The 25,988-nt window shown below is 43.2% G+C and overlaps 1 protein-coding gene across 3 annotated transcripts in view; it reads right to left on the reverse strand.

The window, feature by feature from the left end:
* The window catches only part of LOC126085000 (zinc finger protein 805-like), an 87,149-nt gene that overhangs the window by 34,463 nt on the left and 26,698 nt on the right, over window positions 1-25,988 (reverse strand). Inside the window, exons 1-3 of one of the 3 annotated variants that reach the window (XM_049899874.1) lie at window positions 24,596-24,661; window positions 23,849-24,039; window positions 15,787-19,211 (exon numbers count right to left, since the gene is read on the reverse strand). In XM_049899874.1, the coding sequence (XP_049755831.1) occupies window positions 17,768-19,060 (1,293 nt within the window). In that variant the 5' untranslated portion in view covers window positions 19,061-19,211; window positions 23,849-24,039; window positions 24,596-24,661 and the 3' untranslated portion in view covers window positions 15,787-17,767. Of the gene's footprint in view, window positions 1-2,442; window positions 2,451-15,786; window positions 19,212-23,848; window positions 24,040-24,595; window positions 24,672-25,988 lie in introns of those variants that run through there. The other 2 variants (XM_049899878.1, XM_049899875.1) reach the window with 2 other exon arrangements.

The following is a 25,988-nucleotide window of genomic DNA, read 5'->3' on the forward strand; positions in this document are numbered from 1 at the left end:
CGGCTGGTGTGATTGATCCTGATTACCAAGAGGAAATTGGACTGATATACATAATGGAGGTTAAGAAGGATATGTCTGAAACGCAGGAGATTCTTTAGGGCATCTCTTAGTACTACCGTGCCCTGTGGTTAAAGTCAATGGAAAACTACAGCAACCCAGTTCTGACATGACTGCTAATGGCCCAGACCCTTCAGGAATAAAGGTTTGGGTCACACCACTGGGCAAAGAATCACGACCAGCTGAGGTACTCACTGAGGGCAAAGGGAATACGGAATGGGTGGTGGAGGAAGGTAGTTCTAAATACCAATTTTGACCACATGACCAGTTGCATAAATGAGGACTGTAATTGTTATGAGTATTTCTGTTTTGTATGTATGTTTGTTGTATCATGTTAAGTGCAAGTATGACTTTATAATTGTCTTTATTCAGAGGTTATATATGGTTTGAGGAGTTGTGTACAGGTGCCAACTTAGCAAGGGGTGCACTATGATGGTTAAGGTTGTGTGTCAACTTGGCTGGGCCATGATTGTCAGTGGTTTGACAGTCTTATGATGTGATAACTTCCATGATGAGATTTGATATTATGTGGTCATCTCCATGATGGGATCTGCTGTGAGTAGCCAATGAGTTGAAAGGGAATTTCCCTGGGCATGTGGCCTGCATTGAATATAAGTAGATTGCCTGGCAAGGCTTGGGTGCTTTTTGCTCATGCTGGATCCTGCAGCTGGCTGCTGTTCATGTGACCTCCAGTTCTTCGGAGTTGAGCTAGCAGCTTACCTGCAGTCTTGCCTGCCAGTCTTGGGATTCATCGATCTTCACAGCCTGTGAGAAAGAGCCCTGCTCTCTGACCTGCCGTTCATGGCTTTGCTAGCCCCTGCAGCTACGTGAATCAAGAGAAGCTTCTGTCCTGACCCTCAGACTTGGGACTTTCCAGCCTCTACAATTGAGTGAGCCGTTTGCTTGATATAAATCTCTCTCTGTATATATATATATATATATATATATATATATATATATATATATATATATATATATATATATATATATATATATATATATACACATATATATTTATACGTCTTACTGGTTTTGTTTCTCTAGAGAACCCAGCCTAAGACACTCAGATAGGTGAATTTTTAAAGGAATACAGTACTTAAGGTTGATATTCATTAGTTTGTGAGTCAATCTGTTGTTTAGATTCAAGGTGACACCTGGAGTTAGTTTCGGTTCAGTGTTTGAAGAGTATCTCAGGGCAGTTGTCTCAGGCAGTCCTCCAATCTCAACCAGTCCACAAGGTTTGTTTGTTTTTCAGGAATTTAAGGTTTTGTTTCACATTTTTCTCCCATTCTATCAGGACCCATTTTTTGTGGCCCTGATTATAAGGATTGGTAGTGATAGCTGGGCACAATCTAGTTCTTCTGGTCTTGGTAGATGAGGCCGTGTTTTGTGTAAACTACTTGTCCTGTCGTCTAGTTCTTTCAATCTTTGATTTCCTTCTTTCTTTTTTCCTCTGGAGGAGTAGAGACAAATAGTTGTATCTTAGATGGCCACGCCAGACACTTCTCACCAAACTAGGATGCAAAACATAACTTTTATGAATTGTATTATGCCATATCTTAGTTATCTAGTGCTGCTACAACAGAAATACCACAAGTGGATGGCTTTAACAAAGAGAAATTTATTCTATCACAGTCTTGTAGGCGAAAAGCCCAAATTCAGGGTGCCAGCTCCAGGGGAAGACTTTCTCTGTCGGCTCTTGAGGAAGGTCCTTGTCATCAATCTTCCCCTGCTCTAGGAGCTTCTCAGAGCAGGGACCCCAAGTCCAAAGGATGCATGCTACCGGCTCTACTTTCTTGGTGGTGTGAAGTCCCCATGTTGCTTGTTTCTATGTTTTATATGTCAAAAGAGATTGACTTAAAAAAAAAAAAACACAACCTAATCTTGTAGCTCGCGTCCTGCCTCATTAACGTAACTGCCACTAATCCCACCTCATTAACATCATACAAGTAGGATTTACAACACATAGGAAAATCATATCAGAGGACAATATGGTGGACAATCACACAATACTGGGAATCATGAATTAGCCAAATTGACACATATTTTGGGGGGACTCAGTTCAATCTATAACATTCCACACTTTAGCCCCTAAAAATTCATGTTCTTGCCACATGTAAAACATACTCACCCCATCATATCATAGCAAAAGTCTTAGTTCAACTCCAAGTCCAAAATCCAAAAATCCCTCTTCATCTATAAAATCTAGACTACAAGTTATCTGCTTCCAAAGTACAATGGTGGAACAGGCACAAGCTAGACATGGGGGAAATTGGAGGGAAAGAAGGGATGATAGGCACCAAGCAAGTCAGCAGAACACATTAATTGTCAAGACTTGAAAATAATCCTTTGTTCTCTGAGACCATTTAGACAATGGCTCTGCACTTCAGACTCTAGGTGGTGGTCACACTCTCTGGGTTCTGAGTGGAGATCCCTCGGCCCTGTGCTTCAGCTTATCCTTCCAGGCCCACTGGAGCAGCATCCCCGCTCCCTCGACTTTGGGCGGCCCCATTCCCCTAGTCCATCTGAGCAGTGACTCCACCCTTTGAGACCTCAGAGGTCCTGGCCCTACCCTCTGAGATTAAGGCAGCCCTGTTTCCTGTGTTCCTTGTCTTTTCAGCTTCTGCTTCCTGGTTCCTTGGCCTCTCAACTCCTCAGGCCTTACCTCCCATGTCTGCCTGGCTGAGCAAGTGTTCTAGAGCTCCTTAGCTCCACCAGTAAGTACCTGAAGACACCCCACTTCACCAGTAAACTTAGGCTGGAAGGCACTCAGCTATCTTGCTTCATGGGTTGGTAAACCTAACTCTACCGATAAGGGCTCAGAGGCACCCCACTCCTCCAGGAAGCCTCCTCTGCAAAGACACTTAGCTCTTTTGTACCATAGGTTGACTCCAACACTGTCTCACACTGGTCTCCTGGTTCTGCTGCTGCTTCTGCTGTCTACATCATCTGTAGTGTAACACCTCTCCTTATTCTGAGTCCTTACAAGAATTGCCTTTGACATCCATAATCCCACCAGCAGTCTCTTCAAGACAATCTAGACTTCTACTATTAGGCACTTTAAAGCTCTTCCAGCCTCTCTTCATTCACAGTTCAAAACTGCTTCCACATTTTAGCTATCCGTCAGAGCAGCACCCTACTCCCTGTACCGAATGTCTTAGGCTGGGTTCTCTAGAGAAGGTAAACCAGCAAAGCATATAAACATGTATATAGAGAGATTTATATCAACAAGATGGATTGACACAGTAGCTGCAACAATGGGCTCAAGCATAACAATAATTGTGAGGATGGTGCAGGACTGGGCAGTGTTTCGCTGTGTCATACATAGGATTGCTATGAGTTGGAACCAACTCAATGGCACCAAACAACAACATATCAAGGAAATGGCCCATGCGATTGTAGAGGCTGGAACATCCCAAATCCACAGGCCAGGATGAGGTCTCCTCTGATTAACACAGCCGCAGGAATTGGCAAACCCAAAATCAAGGTTGGAGAGCAGGGCTTCTGCTCACAGGCTGTGAAGATTGACAAATCCCAAGATCAGCAGACAAGACCACAGGTAAGCTGCTAGCTCAAGTTTCAAGAGCTGGAGGCCTGATGAACAGGAACCAGCTGCAGGATGCAGAGTGAGCAAAAGCCCACGAGCCTTCCCAGAATATTCACTTACATTCGATGCAGGCCACAAGACCATGGCAACTCCCTTTCAACTGATTGGGTACTCACAGCAGATCCCATCATGGAGGTGATCACATTATATCGAATTTCATCATGGAGGTGATCAAAACATCATACTACTACCAAACTACATCATGACTGCCAAACCACTGAGAATAATGGCTCAGCCAAGTTGACACACAACCTTAACCATCACATGCCAATTGACTAAGATGTTCCATGAGACTATGGTCCTAATCTTTCCAGAAGTATCCATAACTGTGCCCCTATGTGCTTTATAATATACACGAATATATGCACAAAGTTACACAGATGCATATGTATATCCTTGCACCCATAAGTATGTATATATATACTCACATATACACACCTAGCACATATATGCCTACATACATACATACATACCTGCGCATAAATTTTGTTTGTTTTTGCTTTGTTTATATATGCCATAGCAGTTACCAAACGGTCCTCTTCTCTTTTTTATTGTACTTTAGATGAAGGTTTACAGAACAAACTAGCTTCTTATTAGACAGTACACGTATTGTTTTGTGACACTGGTTACTAAACCCATGACATGTCAACACTCTTCCTTCTCAACCTAGGGTTCCCTATTACCAGCTTTCCTGTTCCCTGCTGCCTTCTAGTCCTTGGCCCTGGGCTGGTGTACTCCTTTCATCTCATTTTGTTTGTTTGTTTTTTAAATAATTTTTATTGTGTTTTAAGTGAAAGTTTACAAATCAAGTCAGTCTGTCACACATAAGCCTATATACATCTTACTACATACTCCCATTTACTCTCCCCCTAATGAGTCAGCCCGTTCCCTTTCTCCAGTCTCTCATTTTGTGACCATTTTGTCAGTTTCTAACCCTCTCTACCCTCCCATCTCCCCTTCAGACAGGAGATGCCAATACAGTCTCAAGTGTCCACCTGATACAAGTAGCTCACTCTTCATCAGCATCTCTCTCCAATGCATTGGCCAGTCCCTTCCATGTCTGATGAGTTGTCTTCGGGAATGGTTCCTGTCCTAGGCCAACAGAAGGTTTGGGGACCATGACCGCCGGGATTCTTCTAGTCTCAGTCAGACCATTAAGTCTGGTCTTTTTATGAGAATTTGGGGTCTGTATCCCACTGTTCTCCTGCTCCCTCAGGGGTTCTCTGTTGTGCTCCCTGTCAGGGCAGTCATCGGTTGTGGCCAGGCACCATCTAGTTCTTCTGGTCTCAGGATGATGTAAGTCTTTGGTTCATGTGTCCCTTTCTATCTCTTGGGCTCATAGTTATCGTGTGACCTTGGTGTTCTTCATTCTCCTTTGATCCAGGTGGGCTGAGACCAATTGATGCATCTTAGATGGCTGCTTGTTAGCATTTAAGACCCCAGACGCCACACTTCAAAGTGTGATGCAGAATGTTTTCATAATAGAATTTATTTTTCCAATTGACTTAGAAGTCCACTTAAGCCATAGTCTCCAAACCCCCGCCCTTGCTCCGCTGACCTTCGAAGCATTCAGTTTATCCCAGAAACTTCTTTGCTTTTGGTCCAGTCCAGTTGAGCTGACCTTCCTTGTATTGAGTATTGTCCTTCCATTCACCTAAAGTACATCTCATTTTGTTTTATGGGCGTGTCTAATCTTTGGCTGAAGGCTGAACCTTAGGATGACTTCATTACTGACTGAGCTAAAAGGGTGTCTAGGGTCATACTCTTGGGGTCTCTCCACTCTGTCAGTCCAGTAAGTCTGGTCTTTTTCTGTGAATTAGAATTTTGTTCTACATTTTCTCCAGCTCCTTCCAGGACGCTTTATCGTGATCCCTGTCAGAGAAGTTGGTGGTAGCTGGGTACCATCTGGTTGTACTGGACTCAGTCTAGTGGAGGCTGTGGTAGTTATAGTCCATTAATCCTTTGGACTAAACTTTCCCTTGTGTCTTTAGTTCTCTTCATTCCCCCTTGCTCCTGACAGGGTGAGACTAATGGAGTATCTTAGATGGCTGCTCAGAAGCTTTTAAGACCCCAGACACTACTCGCCAAAGTAGAATATAGAACATTTTCTTTATAAACTATGTTATGCCAGTTGAGCTTGATGTTCCCCGAAACCATGGTCCCCACAGCCCTCAGCCCAGTAATTCAGTCCCTTAGGGACTTTGGATGTGTCTAGGGAGCTTCCATGACCTTGCCTTGTACAAATTGTGCTGGCTTCCCCAGTACTGTGTACTGTCTTACCCTTCACCAAAGTTACCACTTATCTATTGTCTATTTAGTGTTTTTCCATCCCCACCCCTCCCCTCTCTCCTAACCATCAAAGATTGTTTCCTTTTTTTGTGTGTAAACCTTTTCTTGAATTTTTATAATAGTGATCTCCTACAGTATTTGTCCTTTCATGATTGACTTATTTAACTCACGATAATGGCCTCCAGATTCATCCATGTTGTGAGATGTTTTGCAGATTCATCATTGTTCTCATTGTTGCATAGTACTCCATTGTGTGTATGTATCGTAATTTGTTTATTCATTCATCTGTTGATGGACATCTAGGTTGTTTCCATCTTTTTGCTATGGTGAACAATGCTGCAGTGAACAAGGGTGTGCATATGTCTATTCGTGTGACGGCTTTTATTTCTCTTGGATTTATTCTTAGGAGTGGGATTGTTGGATCATATGGTATTTCTATTCCTAGCTTTCTAAGAAAATGCCATATTGATTCCCAAAATGGCTGTACCATTTTGCATTACCACCAGCAGTGCGTAAGATTTCCAACATTCCCACAGCCTCTGCAACGTTTATTATTTTCTGCCCCCCCCCGCTTTTTTTTGTGTGCCTGTAAAAAAAAAAATTAAAAAAAAACTTTTTAGTTTTTTTTAATGCTGGGGCAACATGTTATCTCTTTGTGATTTTGATTTGCATTTCTCTAATGGCTAGTGATTGCGAGTATTTCCTCATGTGTCTGTTAGCCACTTGAATGTCTTCTTTAGTGAAGTGTTTGTTCATTCCCTTTGCCCATTTTTTAATTGGATTATTTGTCTTTTTGTTGTAGAGGTGTTGGATTTTCCTGTAGGTTTCAGAGATTAGACCGTTTTCAGATTTATCATAGCCAAAATTTTTTTCCCAGTCTGTGTTTTCTCTTTTGGTGAAGTCTTTTGATGGACATAAATGTTTAATTTTTAGAAGATCCCAGTTATCTAGCTTATCTTCTGGAAAAGAGCTCTTCTTGCGTACATTTTAGTGACAAGCTGTGTACACTTAACTCTCATTCAGTGTTACCTTTCCCATCACCAAAAATAACAAAGGTCTACTGTCTAGAGAGTGAATCTCCCTCTCCTCCCCCTAATCCCTAATAACCGTTAATTAACATTAGTTTCTGTATACAGTCATGCATTTCTTTACATCCAGGATACAGCCTGTGAAATAGGACATTATGTGATTTGGATGTTGTGCGAATACCATACAGTCATGCACCACATAATGTCCATTTGGCATTGTCCGACCACATATAAACCCATGGTTATAACCACGTTCAGAAATCCCAGTTGGAGAATGGGACGTAGTGGGTATAACCAGATGTACCGAATGCCACAGCTTCCCTCATGCAACATGTATCTCACGTCTCTTATATACAGTGCGATCGTGCTGCCAGGGAAGCCGTTGTGTTCACTACATCTGCTTATGTCTACTATTTCCTGTTTTCTGATCCAAATTTCTGAGCTCAATCATAATCATATGGGACTATGGACATGTAAGTAGTTAGATATTGCCCAAACGGATGTTATGCAGTGCATGTGACCATATTTACCTCTAATTGTCATTTCATAAACATGAAAACATGTAGTATTTGTTTTTTTTGTGTGTGTGTGATTGGCGTATTTCACGCAGTGTCCTCCAGGTTCATCCATGTTCTAAGATGGTTAGGAAACTCATTTTCCTTTATCGCTAAGTAGTATTCCATTGTATGTATGTACCACATTTTATTTATCCATTCATCTGTTGATGGGCACTTAGGTTGTTTCTATCATTTTGTTATTTTGAATAGTGCTACGATGAACATAGATGTGCATGTGTCTGTTTGTGTCACTTCTATTAGATCCCTAGGGTATACACCTAAGAGTGGAATTACATTGCTGTCAAGTCAATTCTGACTTACAGTGACCCTACAGGACAAAGTAGAACGGCCTTATAGGGTTTGCAAGGAGTGGCTGGTGGATTCGAACTGCCAACTTTTGGTTAGCAGCTGTAGCTTTTAACCACTGCATCACCAGGGCTCCTTAGCCATCCCAGTGGGAATGAAATGGTATCTCATTGTGATTTTGATTTGCATTTCTTTGATGTAAGTTAATGACATTGAGCATCTTTTCATGCGTCTGTTGGGCATTTGAATATCCTCTTTGGTGAAGTGCCTATTCATGTTCTTTGCCTAGTTTTTGAATGGATTATTTACCTTTTTGTTGTTAATTTGTAGGAGTTTTCTATATACTTTAGATATTAGACCCTTATCATTTACACTGTTTGCAAAGATTTTTTTCCCAGGATGTAGGTAGTCTCTTTACTGTTTTGATAAAGTTTTTTGATGAAACTAAGTATTTAATTTTGAGGTCCCAGTTATCTATTTTGTTTTCTGTTTTATTCATTCGTTGTTGTGTTTGATGACCTATCACTGAAAAAAAATAGGTTCCAAAGCTTTGCTTCTATATTTTCTTCCAAGAACTTTATGGTTTTAGATTTAACATTTAGGTTCTTGAGCCATTTTGAATTCGTTTTTGTGTTTGGTGTGAGATATGCATCTCGTTTTGTTTTTCTGAATGTGGAAATCCACTTTTGCCAAGACCGTTTGTTCAAGAGACTGCTCCTTCTCCATTGAATGTAATTGGGTCACTTGTTGACAATCAATTAACTATACATGTTTGGACTTATTTCTGGATTTTCAATTCCAATCCTTTGGTCTCTGTGTCTATCATTAAACCAGTACTAGTCTGTTTGGATGGTGGTAGCTGTGAAATATGTTTTGAAGTCAGGATGTATGAGGCCTCCTACTTTCTTCTTCTTCAAAATTGCTTCAGCAAGGAATTCTGGGAAGATGGTGGCATAAATAAACCATTGTTTCAACCCTCCTCCACAAATACAGCAAAAAATACAAGAAAATAGTGCTCATCTTTGAGGGCCTGTGAATTGGGAACAGAGGAAAACATCGGGGAACTGCAGACAGGCAAGAATCAACTATGAGTCCCATACCAAAAAACCCTCATATGGTAGGAAAATTGCTTCTCCCACTGTACCTGTTCCCCCGCCCCCACCATGTCAGCCACTGTTGTGGCCCCAGAAAAAAAAGCCCACTTCCCTAACTACCACAGCCCTTGCCTGTATAAAGAGACAGGACCCCAAGCATCTGCCCTAAAATTAATAAGACAGACTTCCCCGGAGGTCCATTTGGAGTGTGCCAGCACCTCTCCCATCCAGACACCATGAGTTGCAAGCCTACTGTGAATTTCTCCAGAGGCCCATGCAGTGGAGTCTACCCTCATAGCCAACACTCTGCCTTCCTCCTTGTGCACCCCAAGTCTGCTGTGAATTGCTATAGAAGGGCCTTGCAGTGAAGTCTGCTTGCATACTCAACAGTCTAGCTGCATCCCCGTGCACCCCATAGCTCTGGCCTCTGAGACCAACAGGACAGATGTGTAGATGAGTCAGTTCTGATCTGTCTGCTCCCCCTTTCAGTCAGTGCTAAGGACTGCGGACTGAGATTGCTGTGTGCTAAGAAGCAGGCATCTTTACTGGAGGCTAAACCCACAGCCAAAATAATACAGGGAGGGCTCTGACAGTAACAAGGCCAACTTCCCTGAAGTTTTGTTTGGAGTCTGACAGCCCCTCCCCCACCCAGACACTGTCACCTGCAAGGCTGCTGTGAATTGCTATAGAAGGGCCCTGCAGTGGAGTCCGCTCGTACTCAGCAGTCTACCTGCCTTCCTGTGCACCCCCTAGTTCTGGCCTCTGAAACCAACAGGACAAACCTCCTTGGGGGTCAGTTAGGCACTGAGGACTGCTGCCTATGGCTGCTGTGTGTTAGGAAGCAGGAGGCTTGAGTGGAGGCTGTACTCACAGCTAACCATGTACTGGGTAAACTCTGATAGCAACAAGGCAGACCTACGTGGGGATCTGACCAGAGCCAGGACACACCCTCCCCAGCCTGGTAATTATTGGTTGCCAGGCTGTTGCAAACTGCTATAGAAGGCCCCTACAGCAGAGTCTGCTCCCATAGTTGACACTCTACCTGCCTCCCTTGCACCTCATAGTTTAGGCCTCTGAAACCAATAGGACAGACCTCCTTGGGGGTCAATTTGGGTCTGTCTGCTCCCCCTTACGATTGGTGCTGAGGACTGCTGACTGAGCCGGCTCTAAGCTAGAAGTATGCACCTTGAATGGAGGCTGTACCCACAGCCAACTACAGGGAAGGCTCTGAGAGCAACAAGGCAGACCTCCCTGGGGGTCTGTTCAGAGTGTAATTACCCCTCCTCCAACAGGTAACTGTCAGCTGTTGTACTGATATAAACTCCTACAGAAGGTTCCCTACAATGAAGTTAGGAGTCACTTAAGTGGAAGTTGGGTCACTTAAGTGGAGACTGCTCCTCCAATCACCACAGGGCCACTGGGACTCTGAAACCAATAAGACAGATCTCTCAGAGGTCCTTCTGGGGAGCACCAGCTCCTCCTCCTCCTAAAATGGAGGAAAGTCTGCCTGTGCTTCCCCTGAATGCCAGCTGATTTAAGCAGCCTCCACAGAGCAGGAAAGGTAACCTGAACAAAACCAGAAGGCAACCCAGCCCCAAAGGGGGCTTCCTGAATGTGACTGCAGAAACAGAGAAGGGAAGGGAGTAATACAGAGATAGGGGACTGCGCCCCTGGTGGACAGATTGGCTAGTAGTACACAATATCTCACCTGACTGGTGGTACCGATTGGTAGACAGGCTGACCACAGGATGTTCTCTGGTGTGTTTGGGAAAGACTGAAAGTTGAAAAATACGATATGAAAATTTTGAATCCCAATTACTATTGGGAGAAGGAGTTATCACAGAGAGGGAGAAGAAATGGTAAGCAAAGGCCAAAGGTTCTGCCCACCTAAGAGCTTCTTGCAGAAAGTAGCGTGGGCAAAAACACCAAATACTGGAAAAAACTGAGAAAGCTAACACCCTCAAAAATTCCAATGCCCCAACAAAAAAATCACAAGACACACAAAGAACAAAGAATCAGTGGCCCATCCAGATGAGCATGACAATAGGAGTGAAAGCAAATCTAGGGAAGACCAAATAATTAAAAAATTAGAAGAATATAATACAACATTAAACACAATTAAAGGACTAAGGGAAACCATAGACAAAGAGCTAAAAGAATTAAGGAAAACAATGCAAGAACAAAATGAAGATCTTAAAAAAAGAGATACTGCAACTGAGAGGGACAATAACTGAAATGCGAAACACAATAAAGGAACTAACCAACAGATTTAATCAGGCAGAAGAAAGAATCAGGATATTAGAGGATGGAGCCCAATTATAGATGCCGAAGAGGAGAAAAATGGAGGCTCAAGAAGGCTGAGCACAGTTTAGTGGAATAATGGGGCAACAACAAGAGACAATATACACAAACGCAAGCAGTACTAAAGGACAAAGACAAGGCTTAAGACTTATAAAAAACAAATAACAAAATGGCAGAAGTTAGGCACTTCTTATCAGTAATTACAGTGAATATAAATGGACTGAATGCTCCAATCAAAAGGCAGAGAGTGGCAGAATGGATTAAAATAAAAAACATGATCCAACTATATGCTGTATATAAGAGACACGCCTTAAACCCAAGGACACAAATAAGTTGAAAGTGAAAGGATGGAAAAAATATTCCGTGCAAATAATGGTGAAAAGAGAGCTGGGGTGGCAATTTTAATATCAGACAAAGTAGACTTTCAGACAAAATCTGTCAGAAGACATAAAGATGGACATTATATAGTGATAAAAGGGTCAATTAATCAAGATTTAACAACCATAAATAAATATGCCCCCAACATTGGGAGACCTAAATATATAAAGCAAATGCTGATAAAACTGAAGGGAGAGATAGATAGTACTACAATAATAGTTGGAGACTTCAATGCACCCCTTTCAATCTTGGACAGAACATATTTGCAGGGTACAAAGGAAAGAAAGATCAACAAGGAAAGAGAGGACCTGAATAACACTACAAACCAACTAGAATTAACAGACATATAGAACACTCCACCCAAAAATAGCACAGCATACATTCTACTCCAGTGCACATAGATCATTCTCCAGGGTAGTCTACATTTTAGGTCACAAAGCAAGTCCTGATAAATTAAAAAAAAAAAAAACAACTGAAATCATACAAACTATTTTCTCTGACCACAATGGAGCGAAGCTAAAAATCAGTAACACAAAAAACTGAGAAAATACACACACATATGGAAATTAAACAACACACTATTAAACTACCAATGGGTCAGGGAAGAACTCAAAAGATTTTGATGAAATTGAAAACACAACATTCCAAAAATTATGGGATGCGGGAGCAGGAGAGCAGTGGGATGCAGACCCCAAATTCTTGTAAAAAGACCAGACTTAATGGTCCGACTGAGACTAGAAGAACCCCAGGGGTCAGGATCCCCAGACCTTCTGTTAGCCCAAGACAGGAACTATTCCCAAAGCCAACTCTTCAGACAGGGATTGGACTGGACTATGGGATAGAAAATGATACTGGCGAAGAGTGAGCTTCTTGGATCAGGTAGACACATGAGACTGTGTGGGCAGCTCCTGTCTGGAGAAGAGATGAGAGGGTAGAGGGAGTCAGAAGCTGGCCAAATGGACATGAAAATAGAGAGTGGAGGGAAGGCGTGTGCTGTCTCATTAGAAGGAGAGCAACTATAAGTATATAGCAAGGTGTATATAAGTTTTTGTATGAGAGACTGACTTGGCTTGTAAACTTTCACTTAAAGCACAATAAAATTTTTTTTTTTTAAATTATGGGATGCAGTGAAGGGAGTACTTAGAGGGAAACTTATACCAATAAATGCCTACATGAAGAAAGAAGAAAGATCTCAAATCAACAGCCTAACTCAACTACTCCAGAAACTAGAAAAAAGAAGAGGAAACTAAGCCTAAACCTACCAGAAGAAATAACAAAGATCAGAGCATAAATAAATAAAACTGAAAACAGAAAAACAATACAAAAAATCAATAAAACCAGAAGTTGGTTCTTTGAAAAAATCAATAAAATTGACAAACCTTTAGCTAGACTGACAAAGAAAAGATGCAAATAATGGAAAAAAAAAAAAAAAGAAGAGGGGACATTACAAATGACCCGACAGAAATAAAGAGAATTGTGACAGAATATTATGAACAATTGTACAGCAACAAACTGGAAAACCTAGAAGAAATGGACAAATTCTTAGAAGCACACAACCTTATCAAATTAACTCAAGAGAAAAAAAAGTCTCAACAGATTCATAAAAGGTGAAGAGAGAGAATCAGTGATCAACCCCCCCGCCCCGCAAAAAGAGTTCTGGACCAGATGGCTTCACTGGAGAATTCTACCACACATTAAGAGAGGATTTGACACCAATACTGTTTAAGCTCTTCTTAAGGATAAAGAAGGAACACTCCCTAATTCATTCTATTAGGCAAACATAACTCTAATACCCAAACCAGACAAAGACACCACAAAAAAGGAAAATAAAAGACCAGTATGTCTTATAAATATAGATGCAAAAATCTTAATATTAGCAAACAGAATCCAACAACATATTAAATGAGTCATACACCATGACCAAGTAGGATTTATTCCAGGAACGCAGGGATGGTTCAACATTAGAAAATCAATCAAAATAACACACCATGAATAGAACACAGGAAAAGAACCACATGATCATCTCTATGGATGCAGAAAAAGCATCTGAAAAAATCCAACAGCCTTTCTTGATGAAAACCCTAAAGAAGATTGGAATAGAAGGGAATTTCCTCAGTATGATCCAAGACATGTATAAAAAGCCAACATTATACTTAATGGAGTAAGACTGAGAGCTTTCTCCTTGAAACTGGGAAAAAGACAATGGTGTCTGCTCTCACAACTTCTATTCAATATTGTATTAGAAGTCCTAGCCAGAGCAATAAGACAAGAAAAAGACATAAAAGGTATCAAAATTGGAAAAGAAGAACTAAAATGATCTCTATTTATGGGTGATATGGTCCTATGTATAGAAAACCCCAAAGAGTTCACAAAAACACTTCTAGGGCTAATAGAAGAATTTAGGAAAGTTGCAGGGTACAAAGTCAACTAACAAAAATCAGTTGGGTTTCTATACACCAGCAACGAGAAATCTAAAAGAAAAATCAGGGAAACAATTCCGCTTACAATACCATCTAGGAGAATAAAATACTTAGGTATAAATCTAAACAGGAACACGAAGGACTTATACAATGAAAAGTATAAAACACTGCTGAAAGAGATTAAAGAAGACTTAGATAAATTGAAAGATGTTCCCTGTTCATGGATTGGAAGACTTAATGTTGTTAAGATGTCAATACTACCCCAAGTGATCTATAGATTTAACGAAATCCCAGTCAAAATTCCAGCAGCTTTCTGTATAGGAAAAAAAAAAAAATTCTCAACTTTATATGGGATGGCAAAAGGCCCAAAATAGCTAAAATAATGTCAAAAGAGTAGAACAAAGAAAGAGGACTTACACTTCCTGATTTTAAAACATACTGTACAGCTATGATAAAACAGCCTGGCACTGGTATAACAATAGACACATAGACCAATGGAATAGAATTGAGAGTCCAGAAATAAACCCATACATCTACAGTCAATAGATTTTTGACAAGGGTGCTAACTCCACTCGATGGGGAAGAACAGTCTCTTCAGTACATGGTGTGGAAAATTGGATTTCCACACGCAGAAAAATGAAACAGGATCCATGTCTCACAGCATACACAAAAACAAATTCAAAATGGATTAAGGACCTAAATGTGCAAACTCGAACTATAAAATTCTTAGAAGAACAAGCAGAAGGAATGCTGTCAAGACTAGCTTTCAACAATGGACTATCTAATAACAAAAACACAAACAGGAAAAGACAAAATAGAGACCTCATAAAAATTAAAAACTTTTGTTCATCCAAAGACTTTACCAAAAAAGTGAAAAGATAAGCTACCAACTGGTAGAATATCTCCAGAAACCATATATCCAGCAAGAATCTAATAACCAACACAAATATAAAACTTCTACAACTTAGCAACAAAAGACAACCCAATCATAAAATGAGCAAAGGACTTGAATAGACATTTCATCAGAGGACATTCAGATGACCACCAAACACAGGAAAAGATGCCCAGCGTCGTTAGCCACCAGAAAGATGCAAATCAAAACCACAATGAGATACAATTTCACTTCCACTAGGATGGCTAAGATTTAAAAAAAAAAAAAATGTTTGCAAGGATGTGGGGAAATTGGAACCCTTATCCATTGCTGGTGGGAATGAAAAATACTACAGCCATTCTGGAAAAGTGTGATGGTTCCTCAAAAAACTAAAAATAGAACTATTGTTAAAACAAACAAACAAAAAAACCCATTGCCATGGAGTCGATTCTAACGTATAGTGACCCTACAGGACAGACTAGAACTGGCCCATAGGTTTCCAAGGAACAGGTGGTGGATTCAAACTGCTGACTTTTTGATTAGCAGCCAAGTTCTTAACCACTGCACTACCAGAGTTCCAGAACTACAATATCACCCAGTGATTCCACTCCTACGTATATACCCAAAAGACTTAAAGGAAAGACTCAAAAAGAGACTTCATTGGCACAGTATTCACAATAGTCAAAAGATGGAAACAACCCAGATGCCATCAACAGAGGAATGGATAAACAAAATGTGATACAGTGAAATACTACTCAGCAAGCAGAAGAAATGAAGTCTTGATACAAGCTACGGTATGGATATATGTCTTCAAGTATGGTGGTTGATATTATGCTCAGCAAAATAAGCCAATCACACAAGGACCAATATTGTATGACCTGACATATAAAAAGACAAGAAAAGACATTTATAGAGACCAATGTTTATTAGTGGTTACCAGGAGCAGGAGGGAGGGGAGAAAGCAGGTTTAAAGGTGATGGAAAAATCACATTAAGGGTAGGTTTGCACTGCCGATTATTGTAATTGCTGTCAGTAAGTTGTACACCTGAAAAAGCTGAATTGGCAAAAGTCGTGTGATGTATTTACAACGAAAAAGAGAGTAGCTGCCGAGGCTGCTCATGTACAACCAAACACCTCATGGCATTTGGTTCCATGGTTGGAGGGTTAGGGTCATGGTTTCGTGAAACATCTGTTAGCTGGCCTAATAACGTGTTTAGTACTTCTGTTCTAACTCCTAGTTTGTTGCATAGTGCCTGGGATATCAAAAGCTTGCAAATGCCCATCCAATAGGCACAACAACTAGTCTCTATTCACCTAGAGTGACAAAGGAAGGAGAGTCAGGAATAGGAGGATATGGAGTAGGTGGCTAATTGCCTCCATGAACAACTCCCTGATTTTTCTTGAGACCAGAACTGGATGGTGCCCGACTACCATTACTGAACATTTTGATCGGAGATTCCACAGAAGAATCCTGATCAAAAGCGGGAAAATGGAGAACAAAATTTCAAACTTTCATGGGAGGGTGGATAAAACTCTGCAACTATTGCCCTGAGATAATCTTTAAACCTTAAACCAAAAATATCCCTTGAAGTCATCTTAAACCCAAACAATAGTTTAGCTTAACTAATAAAAAAGATCTGCCTTGAGCATTCTGCTGTCTTAAGAACTATCTATATGGGATCAAACTGAAAACAGCAACACCAAAGGTTAGATAGGAACCTTACGGGGCAGTGAATTTATGTTAATGAGGAAGGAACAACTCAGAAAAGGGAGGCGAGAATGGTTGCAACACCTGAAAAATGTAATTCATGTCACTAAATTTACATGTAGAAACTGTTGAATTGGTGTATGTTTTGCTGCGTATATTCTCAACAAAATAAAATTTAGAAAAAAATTGCTTTGGCTATTTGGGGTCTCATCTTTCCATATAAAATTGAGGATGAGATTTTCCATTTCTGTATCCAGTCAGTTTAAGCAAGTCTTCACACAGACTTCTATAAGATGAAAAATATGATTCCTTCTCCATGTTTTTCTGAGTTTATCATGATCCTTTAACTTAATTTAGCTATGTGTGCTTCTTTTTTCTTTTTTTTTTTCCTCCAGCTATAATCAACCCCTAGAAAACTACCAAGGTAAACTTGGAGAAGTCTCTTTAAGAAAATTAAAGAAACTGAGGGATCTCAGTGAGAGAAAAGTGTTCAGGGTCATGTGGGAAGTCACACAGCTACACTGTCATCCAGATGCCACAGAAGGAAAAAAAATAAATAACCTGTGATTTTAAAAAAGTATGGATGTTGGGTACTTGGAACTACATGAAGAAACTCTTTTTTTTTTAATGTGCCCACTTGTATGTGTATCCTTACCTCTTTAATAGAAACTGTTTCATAACTTGAGCCTTTATTTTTTCCATAAGGATTTATGTACAAGGGTAGGACAATGCTGTAGAACAAACAAGGCTTCTGACATTTTTTTTCCGACCTGCCTTCTACTGGCACTGGATTGCAGTGAATGTATAACAGGGATGAGGGCCTTTAACTTCTGAAACAACACTCCCTTATCCTCAAATAAGGAATCAATGACAAATTGTAATAAGCTTGGCTGGGAACTCTGAAAAAAACCAGTGTTTCCATTTTTCTTTTCTATGTCTCCTCTGTCTTCTCATTCTTGGTTTAAATATTCCTGAGATAACAATGCAGAGGAAACTAATAAAGACGTGGCTGATGGTTTTCCTAAGTGAACAGTGACAACTGGGTCTCTTTCCTGGATGAATTTTCATCAGATGTATAGTCGAACTGTATGTGGGTCAATTTCTAATATGACCCTTAGGTGACAAGTAATGATCTATGACAGAATGCTTCCTCACAGGGATGACATTTGTGAGCCTTCCCTTTGGCATGAATGATCAGATGCTGAATAAGAAGTTTCCTCTGGCCAAAGATTTTCCATCCCCAGTAGAAGTCCTTGGATGTTGACTGAGGTTTGCCCACTCGTGAAAGGTCTTCCGACATCTGTCACACTGTTAGGGCTTCTCTCAGTATGAATCCTTTGGTGCTGAGTGAGGTGTGACTTGCGGTTGAAGGCCTTCCCACACTCACTGCACTCATAGGGCTTTTCTCCAGTGTGGATGCTGTAGTGTCGAAATAAGGCTGGCCGATCACGAAAGGCTTTCCCACACTCCTTGCACTCAAAGGGTTTTTCTCCTGTGTGGCTCCTCTTGTGCAAGACAAAAGTGGAGAGATGGGCAAAGGTCTTTCCACATTCACTGCACTCATAGGGCTTCTCCCCAGTGTGAATCCGCTGGTGCTGCGTAAGGTGTGCCCTTTGGTTGAAGGCCTTCCCACACTCTGTGCACTCATAGGGTTTCTCCCCAGTGTGAATCCGTTGGTGCTGTGCAAGGTGTGACCTGTAGTTGAAGGCCTTCCCGCACTCAAGGCACTCATAGTGTTTCTTCTCAGCATGAATCCGCTGGTGCCGTGTAAGTTCTGACCTGTGGTTGAAGGCCTTCCCACACTCAATGCACTCATAGGGCTTCCCTCCAGTGTGGATGCTGTAGTGTCGAATGAAGCCAGGCCGATCACGAAAGGCTTTCCCACACTCCTTGCACTCAAAAGGTTTTTCCCCTGTGTGGCTCCTCTTGTGCAAGACGAAAGTGGAGTGGTGAGTGAAGGCCCTTCCGCATTCACTGCACTCATAGGGCTTCTCCCCAGTGTGAATCCGCTGGTGCTGCGTAAGGTGTGCCCTCTGGTTGAAGGCCTTCCCACACTCTGTGCACTCGTAGGGCTTCTCCCCAGTGTGGATGATGTGGTGTTGAAGGAGGGTTGTGCTCTTGCTAAAAGTTTTCCCACACTCTGTGCACTCAAAGGGCTTCACTCCAGAGTGAATCTGCTCATGTTTCGTAAGGAGGTGTCTCTTATTAAACGCTTTCCCACATTCCTTACAAATATAGGGATTTCGCTCTTCATGAGTCGTGGCGTTTTTAGCAGGTCCATGTGAGTCACTATCGTGAAGAGCATCTCCTGGAGAGACTGGTTCCTGTATTATCCTTGAACATGTACCATCATCTGTCCCCAAACCGTCATGTTCAGGGCTCATTCTCCCAGGCAGCTGCTCCTTCTGGGGGTCTATCCCTGATCTCAAGTGTTCATTCTGCATTTCTGGTGGCCCTTCCTGACCCTTGTCTCACCACAGATGGGAGTCCCTGGAGGCTCCCTGTGTCAGTTGCCCCTGGACTGAGGCTTCCTCAGATGAGATCAGCTCAGGAGCAGTTGGCTCTGTGGTCTCAAGTTGTGCTTTGTCCCCTGAACTGAAAGACACCAAACAGAAAACATCCTATTAGTAATGCCAACATAGAACAAACAAAACCACCACTTCAGTGTAAAAATAGTGCCTCTGTGCCTGCAGTGTTTTGACGTCTCTGAACCCTGGGTTTGATGGTTCTTTCCTTCCTGGTCCTTGCCTGCTTCCCACCTTGGAAGGAGACCAGGGGTAGAGGATACGACAGGGAAGAGCCCCTCCTCATAGTCCAGACCAAGGGATGCATGGGCACAGCGGTAATGACACTGTGTGTGGTGAGTCTGTTCTTAGCAAGGACATCTCATAATCTTATAGCAGGACAATGAAGAGGCACTTAATGCAGCTCGGATGGGAGACCGGAGGAAATCAGGGGACACTTCCCAGAAGAGGTGTCCCACAAGGTGTGTCCTCATGGAGAGGGATGAGTTGCCAGACAAGAGTGGGAAGGGTAGTGCAGCCTTAGAAGGCAGGATGTACAAAGGCACAAAATCTTCAGAGAACCCAGGGAACAGCTGTGCAGGAGAGGAGGGTGCTGCTGAGAAAGCAGAGACAGGCAGGGCAGAGGGAGGCTAATTCTCATGGTTCTGACTTGGGTGATGGTGGGGATGGCCATAGCCACTCTAAGGACGTGACTTATAAGGCAGAACTCAACAGGATCTGGGTGGACATATTGAGTCAGGTATGCATAAGGAACAGCTAGGTGAAGACTAGCAAAATAGACATCATCTAGACAGAAAATTATAACATGTTACTTGAAGACATTAAAGAATATCTATATAAATGAAGAAGATAATAATATAAAGGGGATGATTCTACCCAAATCAATATATAAACTCAACACAGCTTCATGTAAAATCCCAACTGGGTTTATCCTGGAACTTAATAAGCTGATTCCAGCATTTATATGACAGAGAGCAGGGTCCAAAATATCTCCGAGGAAGAATTCAGGGAGGGACGTACTGTGTCAGGTAACAGAATTATGATGAAGTTATGGACATGGAAGCATTAAACAAGCAATGAAAAAGAAGAGCGGGCTCAGCAACAGACTCTCATACAGGGAGCTCTGATATACAGCAAAGGAGGCAGAGCAGCTCAGTGGTGGAAAATGACCTACTCCTTCCAGAAGATGTTTTCCAATTAATCCAAGTCAGTGGATCTCAATCTGCCTGTGCATCAAAACCACCTGAGGCTGTCAGTTCCACCGATCAACTGAAACCGAATCTCTGATTTTCAAACTCCTCAGATGATTTTTACACCCAGGGAGGGTGAGAAGCACTGGTCTCCTCAGCTTACAAATTGCATCCCCCGAAGCATCCTGTGAGTTCCATGAGGGAACCCACTGAAGGACCTGAACCAAGGAGAGAAACTAAAGAAACAGACAACTGGGTTGTCATCCACCAACCTGGAAGCTACCTCCACCCCTGGGCTTCTTATTAGGTGAGATAATAAATTTCCTTTAGGATGAAGCCAGTTCGAGCTGGCCTTCTGTTAGATGCAGCCAAACACATGTTGACAGAAGCAGGGGTAAAAGACTGGGGCTGTTATCGAGAAGTCAATGGCAGAGGCACCAGGACCACAAGAATGCTCGATTGGCAGAACCTGAACCAAGTTCAGAAAAAACATTGTTTAGGAAACGCTGAATTTCTGTTTATGGTAATGGAAAATCTGACAACAGATATTTGTGATGGTTGCACAACCCGACTGAAGTAACTGGTACCATTAAAAAGTGAAAAACATTCAACTGGCAAATGCTATGTGAATTTTTAAAATGATAAAAAAGAAGTGCCTCTAGACATTGCCAACTGTCCCCTGGGGTGAGGGCAATACCATATCAGTTGAGAACAACTGGCTTGGAATAACATAATACGGTGATAGGAGAAGGACAGCGTCACAGGAGAAGGGCTTACATTAGATTTGGTGACCCGACTACAGCTGGGTGAGAGGTGGTATTTTGCTGAGAAGGTGTCGGGCTGTGTGAAATGCTGAAATGCCGGAGAGCTCGCACCAGGCAGTGAGAACAGCAAGTGCAAAGGCCTGAAGTGGATGTGTGTTCGGGGAAACTGTAGGAACCCAACACGGTCAGAGCAGAATGAGCTTAGAGGAAAGCAGTGTGAAATGTGCCTCCGGAGGTCGGCAAAGCAAGATGGAGGACTTTTTGTTTAAAAAACTTCTTTATAAAATATGTACTGCTCTTTTCCAGCCTTGCTTTCTCTTCTCATTGAAAAAGAACCTAATTCCAATTCTCTAAAAATAGGCATGTCTTAACCTAAAAAAGAAGGGGCACTGCAGCAGAGCTGGTGGCATCAGGCCCCGAGGGGCCCTACAGCAGAGTTGGTCGTGATGGCAGAAACCTGCTGTTAGGAATGCAGCAAATAGAGCTAAACAAAACTGCTACACTGGCTATCAGCTGGGTCTGTTGGCAGTAGAGAGACTGATGGCTGGAAAGCTGAAAGCAGAGAAGCGTGTCCTGAAGGGGCTGAGAGGAGGCTGGCATGGCTGACAGTTGGCGTGCACAGCAGAGAGAAGGGCTTGGTTGCTTGCACAGCCAAGAGGATCTGAGAGAGCTATCCTCCACTGAAGAAGGGAGGGATGTGATCTCCTCTTTAGGGGAGCCTTCCAGGCTTTGCCTACCTGCATCCTGACCCTGAGTTGGAGCCTGTTGATGCTGATTGGAGTTGTACCCTTTTACTTCCTTAGTAAACCACTTAACTACAACTATGGTCTGTGAGTTTTGTGTGCCATTGCAATGAAGTACCAAACACAGCAGAGAAGTAGAGTGCTGTGGGGAGGATGACTGGTGTCAGAATTGGTAAAAAGGTTGGAAAGTGGAGGTATGTCTGACCTACACCTCCAAGGAATCAGCTTTGGGCTGATCTTTATGGTTATTATCCCCTCAAAGTAAGATAGGTTTTGATGCTGTTACTAGTACCATTTTACACTGAGTTTCAAGAAATGCCCTAGATTTCTAACCCTGTCTTTCCCTTTCAAATAGAATGGTCTATGTTGGTTATGATATTACAGCAGAGAATTGTCTAAGTAAGAGTTTCTCAACCTCGACACTCTCGACATTTTGAACTATTTCATTATTTGTTGAGGGGGCTGTCCTGAGAATTGTAGCATCTTGAGCAGCACCCTGGTCCCTTCCCACTAGATGCCTGTAGCATCCTCTTCAGGTGTGAAAATAAAAAATAAGTTCATAGTGAAGAGGTGAGGCCTTACCCAATGAGACGAGGAGCCCAAAAGTCTCCAGCATCACCTCCAAGTACAAGGTCCTCTTGGTCAGTTCTAACTGCCCCCACTCTTCCCAAGTGAAGGTCACGGCCAAGTCCTTGAAGGTTACAGACACCTAGCAAGTTAATGAGAGGCAGTAGTGTTGGTCTTCAGCCTGGTGGATGAGACAAGAAACTGTCTCTATGTCAATGATCAAGGTGCAGAGAGACTCAAGGCCCAAATCACCCAGCACCGCCTGAGGCCCTAGCTTGGTGCTGGGAAAGCAAGGCTGCAATAAGTTGGAATCAACTTGACAGCACATAGTGACAGTGTAGGAAAGAAGAGCATCCTATATGGGAAGTCATTAGAGAATAGGACAGTAAGCGCTGTGAGATGTTAGAAGAAAAGGATGATGATAATAGCAATAATACCAATCACAGTAACAATGGCAGCAATGAGCCCGACCAGTTCTCACTGCTTTCTTTCACGGTGCAGTTAAAATAAAAACAAATCCGTTGCCTTTGAATGGATTCTGACTCATAGCGACCCTGCAGAACAGAGTAGAGCTGCCACATAGGGTTTCCAAGGAGCACCTGGTGGATTTGAACTGGCGACCTTTTGGTTAGCAGCCGTAGCTCTTAACCACTATGCCACCAGGGTTTCCACAGGGCTGTTAGGTGAGTTAAAACTGCCAACCTTTGGGTTGGTAGACAAGTGCAAACTGTGTGCACCGCACAGGGACCTTGAACTTCTAGGAAAGGTCTCTCTAAAGAGGTGACATCTGAGCAGCAGCCAGAAGGATGGGAGGAGAGGCCCTGCAGGGATCTGGGGACAGTGTCTGAGGCAGAGGAAAATGCAACGGCAAAGGCTGGGAGACGGAAGAGAACTAAACATGGTTGGTAGGTCTGGAAGAAAAAAGGGGAGAAGGTCGGAGGTGGTCTGTCAGGGCAGTTGGGTAGTGACTTGCAGGCAATGGTGGGGGGTTGGATTCATTCTGTGTCATGGGAGCCCCTAGGGGGAGCATCATTCATAGCATCACCACTGAGTGCACCTGTCAGAGGCCCGACACTCCTCTGTTACTGTTGTCAGGTGTCGTCAAGTCATTTCGGACTCAGTGACCAAATGTAACAGAATAGAACTGCCCAGTAGAGTTTTCTAGGCTGTAATCTATAGGGAAGCATATAGCCGGGTCTTACTCCTGCGGGGCGGATGGGTGGTATCCATCCTGTCGGTTAGCAGCCTGGCGTTTGACCCATTGCTTAACCAAAGCTCTTGCACTCGTCTGGGCCTGGGGATAAACCGAATGGCAAGCCAGCTCCACTTGCTGTGAGCAAACAGCTGCAAAGAGAAATCAGGCCTTTCTCGGCTTCCGGCCAGCCCAAGAGCCCTCTCTGAGCTAGCAGAGAAGCAGCAATTCCAAATACATTCTCCACTCACCTGCGCCCGGTCCCTCAGCGCCGCCGCCATTCTGGGACCTTGTGGACAAAGCGGCAATATTGGAGAAGCTGGAGACCGGGACGGGTCCCGCGGGCTTCCATACCAGGGACGGGGTCACTTCAACAGAATTGCATTACGGGCCTCAGTGTCCCGGTGTAACGGTGCACAAGGCCCAGGGCGCGCATCCGGGGCTGCAGAAACAGCGGGCGGGTGTGGCGACAACAGGAAATCAGAGGACCCAGCTGAGGCCCAAGAGACATCCCCCGTTACAGGGGGGTCGCGGCTCCTACAAAGGCGCGGAAGGGACGCCCACAAAGCCAAGCAGAGAAGCGACGACGGAACAAGACCCCAGTACCCCCCTGCCCCCGCCGGTGTGGCGACAGTCGTCTCAAGCAGATGACGCACACCACTAATAGGCCAGAAATCTCGCTCCCATTCCCCGTACCGCAGAAAACGCCCCGCTGCTTGGCCAACGTTTGCCCAATGCCCTACAGCGCCGCTCGATGACTTCTGGGTAACGTAGTCGTTTGCCCAAATCCAGCCTGGCGCGTAACCCGGTTCCAAGTCTATCTTCTCCAGTTAACCGTGTACGAGGCCCCGAGCCCTGCCTCAAACCCACCTCTTGACAATGGGCACCGTGGGGGCGGAACAAAGGGCGACTGTGAAGTCGTCCTTGTAACTCCGAGGCTCAAGAGAACTTTTGTTGGGCACCCGGGCAAGTGTAAATGCGCGGAACGGGGCCCTCACCTCGGCCGGCGACATTCCCACTCCCGTTATCTCCTCTCGGGACCCTCTCATACGGGATACAGATGAAAGAGAAGCCAAAGATGATCGTTTTAAGGACGACTCCGTAAGTCTCGCGCAGACCCGTTTCCCACGCACGAACCGCTCTGTCCTGGGGCCATTGGCCGGGGGCATTCGGGGGACGCACACAGTTCTGAGTCATGTCCTTGGGAGGAGCAGCGATGTGGATTCGTCATCTTTTAGGAGGAGGAGGGGGCAAGTGGGGACGGCTTGGGGGGAAAACCAGGACGCCAATTTGAACTATGAGGCCCCAAAATATCTTGATCACATAGGCAGTTCCTCATATGAACGTTGGGAGAGGGTTCTGGTTTGGAGGTACAAAGATGAGCGTTTTAAGCTTACATTCTTAAGTTACTATAGATGAGGTCACCAAAGGGATGTGTAGATGGAAAATGGAATCGACAGATGGTCAACCCTGGACCAGTCCAACATTGTGACAAATAATCCAAACACCGGCTTTTGGCCTAGCCGGCACTCATATGGAGGGAGCAAGAGTGACTCCATCTTGACCTATGTACAAGCTCTCTGCAGAACCTCTTTCTCAGGCTTTGCAAACTAAGATGTGCTGGTAGATTGTCATATTTTCCAGGGAACAGCTGCACCCAAGAACAGCTTGTGGTTTGCCCATTCCCAGAAGATGCTCAACCCATCTCCTCACTGATACTCTGTACTTTTTCATTACTTGTGCTAACCAATGAATGAAGATGAGTTTAGCTGTACCCCAGCTGCCGGCAGTTTCTGCCTTTATGAAACCTGTGGCTCCATGCCTCAAAGAAGCCATGTTTCTTACCCTGTAGGATTCACTGCCTTCCCAAGTTGTTTGTACTCTCAATCTCTAATATGAATCTTTCAGAGTCTGAGTTTTATTCTTAGACAACTGGTTGGGAACAAGAAACCAACAAAGTCATGTTAAGAGTTGTAGCAATCATCCCAGAGGTATATTATGGAAAGAATTATAAGTCGCTATTGAATATTAGGGATTTTGTTTTTCTAACGGAATGGCCCTGAAGGTTTTTCGAGTCCTAGCTAGAGAAGTAAGGATTGTGGCACCAGATGCACACACAAATTAAAATCCAAACCTGTCAACAAAAAGGACAATCTCTAGATGAATCTTTTTGGCAGAGGTTTACTGTTTTTCTTCTTTCTCTTAATCTGAACCTAGCTTCTCCTACAAATACTGCTCCCACCCATCCCATTGCTTCCACCTTGAAGACTTTTCTCTGTAGTCCAATCCAATTTCACAACTTAATGGTCCCACCCAATGCTAACCCTGGAACCTTTTCCCAATTCATCCTTCACAGTGAAAGTTTCAGGGCCATGATAAAGGTGATTTTCC

The sequence above is a fragment of the Elephas maximus genome, chromosome 11 (genome assembly GCF_024166365.1).
Source record: "Elephas maximus indicus isolate mEleMax1 chromosome 11, mEleMax1 primary haplotype, whole genome shotgun sequence".
Taxonomy (NCBI): Eukaryota; Metazoa; Chordata; class Mammalia; order Proboscidea; family Elephantidae; genus Elephas; species Elephas maximus.